Raw genomic sequence first — 11,440 nt, 5'->3', positions numbered from 1 at the left:
TTAATTTGTTTAGAATTTTCTTTTTTGTTTTAAGAGTGTAAGAGTTAGGAGTTTATTATGTCATTAATAGATAATAAGTGTCTCATGATAACAAAGTTTAAGACTTAGAGATGAAAAACCAAAATAGAGTCTATTAAAATGTGATGTTTGATGGTATGAAATGAAAAAAAAAAAATCAAAAGGTGAGTGAGATTATTTACAAAACTTTTGATTTGCTGACTCCTCCTTACGACTTCAACGGGGATATGACATATTACTTCAGGAAGAGGGAAAATCTCACCTTAAAAATTACCTCAGCATTCTATCCTAGAAGAGAACACAGACACGAGGCACACGCACAAACAGGTTTGAAGATATTCAATTTGAAATTTATTTCAGTAATTAATTTACTATAACTAAATTCAAAATAGCATGAAAATATTTAATAAAAATACAAAAATGTTCATTTATTTAATGCTAAAAAAATGGCTAATAAAACATACTACAAAAGAAGAGAACTGAAAGAAAGTTATATACGTGAGATAGATTTAATTATTGAACTTAGTTTACTTTTGTTTATTTTTTCTTACTCTGATACTCTATTTCTCTCTTTTTCTTTTATTATTCAAACAACTTAATATCTCATACTTGTTCACTACAACGCTCTTTCTTGCTTTACGTTTCTTCTCCACTTGACATTAAGACTCAACTTTATTTGCTTTGAAGATGCTTCATCAAAATTTTTCAAAGGTTACAAATTAATGTCAAAAAGTCAAATCTTCAAACACATGGGAGAGAGACTTAACTTTATATAAATATGACAGGACAAGTTTTTTTAAAAATATTTATTTTACATTTCTTTTTTTCAAAGAAAATATTGTATTATAAAATTTAAAATGACACGTGGCAAGAAGTTTTCAAAGGGTAAACATCAATATATGAAAAATCAAATTTTTAAGCATGTTGACGAGGGTTAAGACAACGAATTTCAAAAGGTAAAAAATTTAATTTAATAATCGTTTTTGTTTTGTATGTTTATTTTTTAACGGCGACTACAACATTGAAAACTATTTAAAATAGTCTCACTTCCAAATAGCATTGGAAACTATTTAAAATAGTCTCACTTCCAGTCATATTACCTCATATCTTCTCTAATTTTGTATGTATTTAGTTTAGTAGTGTTGAGGGCATGGAGAAATATTAGACAGATAGAACGATACAAACCTACATGTAAAAGGTGTAGAAGAAAGGTTGCTGCTAATTCTAGTAGAATTGAAATGAGAGTTTGAATAGAGAACGTCAGTGAAATCGTTGGAAGGAATTTGATTGAAGCTTGAGAGATCCAAAGTAGTCGACTCAGAGCAAAGAAAAGTGTCGGAAGGAAGAAGATTCATTTGGAGACTAAAGCAATTAAAAAAAGGAAAGTTAATTATATATAACTGCAACAAACGTGAAACCAACAAAGACAGGATACTAGTGCAAAAAACGTTAAACCAGTAAAGACAACATATTAGTGTGAAATGCATTTTTTATAGTGTTTTTTAATAATAATTTTTTATATTGGTTATAATCTATTCATATAAAAAGTGATAGAGTGGTATATTCATAACTATTATAAAACTTAGTTAAAACTAAAATTTTCATTTTAAAGAACTTATTTGTTGAATTTGTTTGTTGTTTTTAACTTGTTTGTTGTTATTATTTCGTTGAATTTGTTTGCTATTGTTTTTGTTTGATTGAACTTGTTTGTTGTTGATACTATACTACAAGTTTATATTTCATGCTTTATAAAATACCAAAAACTAAAATTGATTGTTTTTCTGTTTTTTAGGTCTCATAGGGTTGTAAAAAAGATCACAGTTAATTAAAAAAAATTGATTAACGTTGTATATTGATAAAATTCGACGTTAAATTTAAAGTAGAATTTTTTAAATTCGACGTCAATTTAACATCTTCCGATATGACGTCGTTTTTGAATTCGATGTAAAAGGTCCAAAATATTCGACGTTATACGCTATTTTTATACTAGTGACCTGACTGTGATTGCTACGTTATGGAAAGAGTTTCCTGGTCTTTTCAGTCCTTGCATACAATGATTCAAATATTGTAAACTCATTCTTGAAGTAGATGAAACCTTTCTAATAGACAAATATCATGGGATTTTGCTTACCGCCATTGCTCAAGATCACAATAGAAATCTTTTTCCATTGGCATTTGTCGTTATAGAAGGTGAGACAAAAAAGGCATTGATATGATTCTTTCAACTACTTCGAGAACATGTTACCCCTCAACAAAATATTTGCATCATCACTGACAGAGGGAAGGGTATCCTATCAGCCTTAAGATCAGAAAAAGTTGGTTGGGAAGAGGATAATTTGAACTCCATTTATTGCATACGTCATCTAGCCTCCAACTTCAACAACAAATTCAAAAATTAGGAACTCAAAAAAAATTAATCAATTTAAGTACTATTTCACAAAATTTTATTGTCAATTTACTATTTAAATGTTCTACACAAAATTCTTCGATTTTTTTATTTTATTAAGTGCTTACAGCTTACGAGGTCAAGCAACTCACTGTGACGACAAAACTTACTGCAATGAGAGACCAATACCCCTAACAAGTTTCTTGGATAGATAAAATTCCATTAAAAAAATGGTATCAGGCTTTTAATGGAAGCATAAGATATGAACATATGACCATTAATCTTGTTGAGTGCATGAACTCTGTTTTAAAAGGAGCTAGTTCATTATCAACTGGTGCTCTCATCAAAACAAAATTTGAGAGGACACAATCATGGTTTGTTGAACGAGGCTTAAAAGCATAGTACATGCTACAAGCAGGCCACCAATATCCTAAAGAAATCATCGGTCCACCAACCTAATTTTATTTTTTTAATTTATTATTTTATTTATGAAACCATAAAAAATAAAACACTCTCTTCACTCACTGTGTATACCAAAAAAGTAACATCTACTCTCACAAATCACTCTCACGGAACTTGCTCTCATTTACAGTGTTGTCACTCTCACTTTTGCACTGAAATTCTTCAAGGAACAGATTTTTTTGTATAATTTTTGTGTTTGTTTTTGGATGACATTTGTATTATATTGTACTTTTTATTATTATTTTGAATTGCCTTCAGTTTAACATAATTTTTTGAGAGCGAAATTTGTTTAAATTTGAATATAGAAAGTTTGTAAAATTTTTTATTTAAAAAAAACTCTAATTAAATGGGCTAGTGAGTCAACCCGTTTATCCATCAACCCGTGGTGAGTCGAGTCGGGTTCAGATTTTTTTGACTCGCTAATAAATGAGGTGGGTTGGGCTGACTCACTAAGTGAGCAACCCGTGGTGGGCTGTGACGGGTCGAACTGGGTTATCCGTTTTGACAGTTCTAGTTTTTTCTTAATCTTACCTTTTTGTAATTCATTCACTAATTAATAAAATACTTTTACTATTTCTTATAATTTTTGTTTTTATTTTTTTTTATTTTCTGTTTACATTAACATAATGATGATTTATATTTCTTTTGGGTCTAACACAATCAACAAAACAAAATTGTCAAAGAATAACAGTAAATTAATATTTAAAGAACAATAACAAAACACATGGTAAATAACTTTATCAAAAATCATAACTTTTGACCATTCACACTGCTGGTAATCGATTACTAGATAGCTTTTGTCCATATAACTTGCTCGTAATCGATTACTACCATAGTGTAATCGATTACCAGAGACATTTTTTTTATGCAAGGTGAAGTCGTGTCCCTTGCATGACTTCAGCACCTTATAATCAATTACAACAACTAGCAATCGATTACAATACCCTAAAATCGTTTTTTATGTCCACGACTTCATCCCTGACCACTGTGTCAAGGTGAAATTTAAAGTTGTCTAAACCCACGACTTACCTACTTCAATAAATTCGAAAATTTTCACTTCAAAATTTCCTTCTTACAAAAGCCAAGTGTTTGTTTTATTAATAAAAGATATGGAATATATTGTTTAAAATCCAGTCTAATCCAATCTAATATAATAAAAAGTATTTAATTTATAATTTAAATCCATTTTAAATATATTAATTAGATTTGATTTTTTTTAATTTAAATTAAATTAAATCTAGATTCGACCTTTAACTAAAGTCAATTTAGATAAGTTTTTTAGCTTGGACTGAAACTTTAACAAACAAACTTAATTCTAAGTAAATCGATTTGATTTTACTTTTTTTTGAAGCTAACTTGGTTCCATATTGAATAGGATAAACAACGGATTTCAAAGGGTAAAAATTAATATATGAAAAGTCAATTTTTAAAGCATATTGAAAACTTTATGACAGTTTATTAACTAATATAATTGGAATTTCTATTGTGACTAACATGATTACTGTAAAATAGAAAATTCGAAATAGAAATAAATTAGGAAATTAAATAATGTACGAATTCAAGAATAAGTTATAAGAAGTTAATTTTTGATTTAAATTCTCATTTAGTCCTAACTTTTATATAAAACAAATTCAATTTGGTTTTTTAATTCTTTTTGTTTCAATTAAGTTTTTTTAAATTTTTTAATATTTGATACAGTTTGATTTTTTTTATTTTTATTAACTAATGATGTGTGTCATCGTATTTTATTTTTCAACTTTTTAAATTTTTATTTTATTCTTTAAAATGTTCACGAATGAGGTATATGTATGACATTGTCAGGATGATATAGTAGCGACAATATCACATGTTTCATATTTAATTTAGTGTTTATATTTATTATTTTGATTAAATTCAGTTTTAATTTTTGTTTAAAGTGAAACAATTTTATTTTTTAATTAAAAAATTAAATTTTATAAAAAGAATATTATTATTAAAATTAACATTTTTAATAAATACTTTTAGAAATATTTTTAAACATATATTATTTAAACTCTAAATATATTATTTAAATATAATTATAAGATTTATGTTTATTTTTTCTATAATTTTTTTATAAAGTTTGATTTTGTTACCCAACTTATTATTGAATATATCTAGTTATATAGAAAGAGGTTAATAAAAGTATTCAAATATTGAATTACATAAGAAAATAATACTATCTAATATTAAATTATAAATGAAGACAAATTGGATATCTATTAAATTACTTACAATTTAATTGTGTAAATTTTCATTTTTATTTAAACTTATGATGTTAAAAATATTTGTAATTTTGTTTGAATTTATATTTGAAATAATTGTATATAAATTTATATAAAAAAGCTACTAGTATAACATTCAATAATTTTTATATAAATGTTAAAATTGGTTTAAGAATAATTCCATAAATATTATTTAAAATGTCAATTTTAATAAAAATATCATTATAAAATTTATATTAAAAAAATGATTTTAATTTGGAAAGAATAAAATTGATTAACTTAGAAAAAGAATACTGAATTGAATTAAAATAATAAATGTAAAATCTGTAAAGTCTGAATTAAATATAAAACACATAACATTGATACTTCACACTAATCCTGACATAAATTGTTACATTACATTGAGAATGATATGTGAATAAATTTTTTAAAATTAAAAAAAATAAAAAATATTGAAAAAACCCAAAAAAACAAATAAAACCAACGAACTTACACTATCTATCTATCTATTTATATATATATATATATATATATATATATATATATATATATATATATATATATATATATATATATATATATATATCTTTAACGCCGTTAATTTTATCATGATATCTAAGATGAAAAAAGAAGAATTATTTTTTAATGAAAAAGAAAGTTATATATGCGTGGCTTTGTATTTGTGTGTATGTCTTAATTATATAAAATCTTTATTGTAAAGTTAAAAATTCAATAAACACTGAGAATGACTTTAGTTTTTCCATCCAACTGTTATTCCAAGGTTGAAAATTTTAACTTAATTATTATAATTCAAGTAGCACGTACGTTAGTTTTGTTGACAACTTTTTGAAATTTCACAAATTTTAGTTTACAATTCCATAAATGTCGACAGTAAGTACCTACCATTAATTTTTGCCGTGTTTCACTGCATAGATCTAGTTAAGAGCATTGAAATTCTTCTTCCATTCTTCTTCAGTTCTCTCTTTTCCATTAAGAAGACATGTCATATGAGCTTTATTCCAGTAAGTTTCTGCTCATCTTGGTCTTCTTTCATCACAACATCTACCACAATTACTTTTCCTCTTTTGCCTTTATCACAAATAGCTTCTTTTCAATTTTCTATTATCTTCTTACCATCCTCGTCAAGGCTGATGCAGTTCTGTTCAAGGTAGGCATCTCTAAACGAATGTTTCCTAAACTTCTTTCACTATTGCTACTTTTTTTGTAATAAATTAGAATAGGAATTTTACTATTTTCGAATCATTTTATTAACATTCTAGAATTGGCATGAGGTATGTTATTAACAAATTTATAATTATTTTTAGTGGATTTTGCATCATTGGAATGACGAGAATAAGAAGAAAAGTAATTGTGATAGAAGCTGTGATAAACCAAGATGAGCAGGGACTTACTAGAGTAAAGCTACTCATGGATGTGCAAATGACATATCTTATTAATGGAAGAGAATTGAAGAAGAATGGAAAAAACTCGTGGTGGAAGCAGGAGATCAGAGCTACAAAATATAAACTTTCACATGATGTTTGTCTCTTATTTAGATCTATCCTTGAATACTAAAGTTATGTCAATGCATTTTCCCTTATCAATAAATGATATGTAAGAAAATGCGACCAGAATAAAAAGAAGAATTGATAAGAAATAAGACTCAGAAATATGAAATTTCTGTAATGTGTGAAAGTGTTTGCTTTATTATTAAAGGACATTGAATATATTTTTAAAATCCAGTCTAATATAATAAAAAGTATTTAATTTATAATTTAAATCCATTTTAAATATATTAATTAAATTTGGTTTTTATAATCCAATTTAAATTGGATTAAATTTAGATTGAATTCAATTTTTTAATTAGATTAAATTAGTTAAATCAATTTAATTTTCTTGACGGTTAGATTCATTACATATGGATTGGACATCTTGAGTCAATCTATTAACGGAATCGATTTGGATAAGTTTTTTTTACTTAGAGTTTCAACTTAAACAAACTTAGTAGTAGATCAACTTGGTTTCAAATAAACTTTACTCAATCTTGTATCTGGAAGGACTTAATTCTATCCAATCCTCATTTTTAATCGACTTAAACGTACCTTAATTTTAAATTTTTAAAATCTAAAAGTAAATGTAATATAAATTTAATCTAAATCCAATAAATAGCAGCTGTTTCTCAAGATCTATGATAATTTTCTAGAACCCCAATAAATAGCAGCTGTTTCTCAAAATCTATGTAATTATTTTGGTAAGAATAGGAAAAGTTAAGAAGATTTTACTTTATTAATAGAATAATTCGTCTTATTTAACTCTTATTGTTTCTATAGCTACCATAGAAAAATCAATATCTACAAGAAATATTATTAAAACAAGATTACAAAATAAAATGAAAGATAAATTTTTTACTGACAAGATATTTATTTATATTGAAAAAATATTGAATTATGTTAAGGAGTTCAAAAGCTTAAAAGAATCAAAGAATATATATATATATATATATATATATATATATATATATATAATTTCTTTTATAATTATGGTTATAATGATATTAAATTATGTGTTTATTGTTTTATTAGTGACGGTGATGAATATCCGAGAAAATAGGAGTTACTATATGAAAAGTCAAATTCACTAGCATATTGATGAGGGAAGGAAAACAGATTTCAAAGTTAAAAAAATTAATTTATTTATGGTTTTTGTTTTGTGTGTTTGTGTGTTTATTTATTTAAGGACGGCCACAAAACATTGAAACGGTCTACACTTCCAATAAAATACTTCGTTATTAATTATTTTACTACGATGACGCAAAATGGTACATCACAGATGCGATATTTTAAATCAGATTCCTAATATGTTGATGAGGTTATATATAGAGAAATCAGAATTTGACCTTATTAGCACATATCTTCTCTAAATCAGAATTTTAAGAGAGCTATTCTCTTAAAATAATTGTAAAAGACTGAATTGCCGGCTTTCTAATTATTTTAACAAAACAAGTGGACTCGGAGTAGTACGTAACTCTAGAAAACTCGTGTATATTTTATTTCTCAAAATACATAGATATCTTACAATTCAACTTAACATGGATTCAAATCCGAATAGACTAAAAGCGAAAATACAAATTTAGGTTTTTGAATCTTTATATAAAGGGCGAGAAAGTCCGAAACACCACACAAAATACAGATTTACATCAAATTATGGCTTCAAATAATGTCCTAAGTGAGATCTTTGAAGGTCAAGTTCACTTGTACAAACACTTATATGCTCATGCAGTAGATTGTATAAGTATTAAATGGATGATTGATCTTGGCATACCAGACATCATCCACAACCATGGTCAACCTATTTCACTTCCAAAGTTGGTGTCCATTCTACAAATTCCGCCAAGTAAAGTTAGAGGCGTGAAGAGTCTCCTACGCTACCTGGCACACAATGGATTCCTTCAGATTGTAAGACTCCATCACAACACAGAAGAAAACGAAGCATTTTCTCTAACACCTGCATCACAGCTTCTTGTCAAAGGCACTGACCTTTGTCTTGCACCAATGGTAGAGGCTTTTATTAACCCAAGTATGGCACACGTATGGTCTCACTTGAAGAAGTGGACTTATGAGGACGATCTTACACTGTATGATGTCTCCCTTGGATCAAATTTCTGGGACATTCTTAGTAAAAACCCAGCAATGAACGAATCGTTCAATGAGGCAATGGCTAGCGATTCTCAGATGATAAACCTGGCATTAAGAGGTTGCAAATGGGTGTTCGAAGGAGTGGAGACCATTGTGGATGTCGGAGGTGGAACCGGAAACACAGCCAAGGCTATCTGTCATGCATTTCCTAACGTGAAGTGCACTGTCTTTGATCGTCCACAGGTTGTGGAGAAGTTGTCGGGAACCAAGAATTTGACATATGTTGGCGGTGACATGTTCGAATCTATTCCCAAGGCTGATGCAGTTCTACTCAAGGTAGGTATCACGTTTCCTAAACTTCTTTCACTACTGTTTTTTAATAAATTAGAATACGAATTTAATATTCTAATCATTTTATTACAATTCTAGTATTGACATGAGGTATGTTATTAACAAATATATAATTATTTTTAGTGGATTTTGCATGATTGGAATGACGAGGATTGTAAGAAGATATTAGAAAATTGCAAAGAAGCTATTTCTGGTAAAGGAGAAAGAGGAAAAGTAATTGTGATAGAAGCTGTGATAAACGAAGGCCAAGATGAGCAGGGACTTACCGGAGTAAAGCTACTCATGGATGTGCAAATGACATGTCTTAATAATGGAAAAGAGAGAACTGAAGAAGAATGGAAGAAACTCGTGATGGAAGCAGGATTTCAGAGCTACAAAATATCTTCTTTCACAGGATGTTTGTCTCTTATTCAGATCTATCCTTGAATACTAAAGTTATGTCGATGCATTTCTTCAAAGCATGTTATTGAGCAAACAAGGTCGCAATGCGTATTTTCCCTTATCAATTAATGATTTGTAAGAAAATGCGACTAGAATAAAAAGAAGAATTGATAAGAAACAAGAATCAGAAATATATGAAATTTCATGGAATGTGTGAGAGTGTTTGCTTTATTAATAAACGACATGGAATATATTTTTAAAAATCTAGTCTAATCCAATCTAATAAATAAAAAGTAATGAATTTATAATTTAAATATTTTTATGTAGGGATATGTGTAGGGCTAAGAGATGTACCTGAAGTGTCTTTCTTGCTCTCTGACCTTTGTGTCATTTGTTTGCGTCATAATTTGTTAGATTTTATTGTCGTTTTTTGTGGATGTCAACTTAAAATTTGTGTTGCCTCCAAAGAAGAAAGAATGTCAAGAAGTCTATAAAAAAAAGAAATAACTCTAATGAATGTAAACATAGATAATTTTACTCAATATCAATTCGAAACAATTTTTTCCCATATTCTTATAAAAAAAATAGACTGATTTTAGAAACTGTCATAATATGTTCAGGCTATCATGACGTAAATTTTTGTTACTTATAGACCTATTATGAGGTACATATGTACGTCATAGTTCGTTTTTGTACGTCATAAAATATGATTTTTGTACTAGTGAGTTATGAGTGGGTTCAAAGAGTTTCTGCTCACAATTGAATATTCAGTGTATAGTCAAAAGTGTGTACCTTTGTGCTTTAGTTCTGTATTTATAGGACACCTGATAAATCAATATAATACTAACTTACCTTTTTCTTGGTTTGTTGTTCAGAAATCGTTATCACTTATCAATATCTTGAATCATTATATTATTATTTTGCTAACAGTCAGGTTATTTGCCCACTTAAATTATTAGCCCATTAACCATAATTCAAGTGTTGGTCCTGTTATGACCCAATACTAATAACTCAAACGCTAGCCCAATTAGGGCCCGCCGTAGACAAAATGACTTATGAGATCGAAACACTCATTCTTCTAACCACTCGGCATACACCATATACCATACATATTCCTCCCAAATCTGAGTTAACAATTCGGCCTTCAAGAAAGGTTAACTATAGGACTTATGATAAACGTTCGGATCAGGGCTTGTTATTGTACATCGTCGGATGAGGACCTAGTGCCTTCAGATGATTATTTGGATTTCTCGCCTTTAAAGCAGTTGCAGAGTCTCACGAGATAGACCGCAAGATTAAACAGGATCCTACGGCTCATATTGTTTTCAGCCGCGTGAGTTACCCCTCATAAATGTAAAAGGCATTTCGAAATCATTTCGATTTCCTAACCGTCATTTTCCTACGACAACCATCAAAGCTTTTTCTCTGCACACCTCAGGTAATCATGAACCTTACTATAATCTCATCTTCTCCATTTGAACCCATGGGAGGAGAAAGGCGAGGCAACGACAACGGCCCACCTGCCACCATAGAAGTAGCGCCACCCATGGAAACTAGTAATGCGGAAACCTTACTCAGCAATGATAGCGCTTTCGTTTACGGTAATGTCCTGGTTGAGGTTCTTGTGGAGGAGGAAAGTTCATCCTAATCTTTGCCCAACATCAGTGGATATGATTGGGCCTCTCACGATGTTAGTGAGTATAATAGCTTATTTTCCAGTAGGGTAGAATTAAAAAGATGGGTAGAAAACAATTGTGTATTGAGAACCTTGGATTGTAGTTCCCTGATTAAATTATCTGCTTGTAAAGATAATGAACGAGTATTTCATGGGAAAGAAAATCATCCGCATGACCTCTTTTTCACCTATACTTACATGTTTCGTGAAATGTATATTCAAATGCCCTTTAATTCTTTTCAAATGGGAGTATTAAAGGTGTTGAATACGACGCCCTCCCAACTACATC

At 28.7% G+C, this 11,440-nt stretch overlaps 1 protein-coding gene across 1 annotated transcript; it reads left to right on the top strand.

The window, feature by feature from the left end:
- The first annotated feature begins 8,312 nt into the window (after positions 1 to 8,312).
- On the top strand, positions 8,313 to 9,521 carry LOC106759056 (isoflavone 7-O-methyltransferase-like). The gene is made up of 2 exons (XM_014642069.1): positions 8,313 to 9,080; positions 9,219 to 9,521. Exons 1-2 carry the CDS (start codon positions 8,313 to 8,315, stop codon positions 9,519 to 9,521), a joined length of 1,071 nt encoding a protein of 356 aa, XP_014497555.1.
- Positions 9,522 to 11,440: the final 1,919 nt, after the last annotated feature.

Source organism: Vigna radiata, chromosome 4, assembly GCF_000741045.1.
Source record: "Vigna radiata var. radiata cultivar VC1973A chromosome 4, Vradiata_ver6, whole genome shotgun sequence".
NCBI lineage: Eukaryota > Viridiplantae > Streptophyta > Magnoliopsida > Fabales > Fabaceae > Vigna > Vigna radiata.
The sequence above is the reverse complement of the archived record's forward strand: the minus strand, read 5'-3'. Positions and strand labels throughout refer to the sequence as shown.

Bases quoted from the DNA above. Each gene is read 5' to 3' on its own strand.
- LOC106759056 (XM_014642069.1), top strand. From the start codon at position 8,313: ATGGCTTCAAATAATGTCCTAAGTGAGATCTTTGAAGGTCAAGTTCAC. The intron at 9,081-9,218 runs GTAGGTATCACG...AATTATTTTTAG, and splicing joins CTGATGCAGTTCTACTCAAG to TGGATTTTGCATGATTGGAA.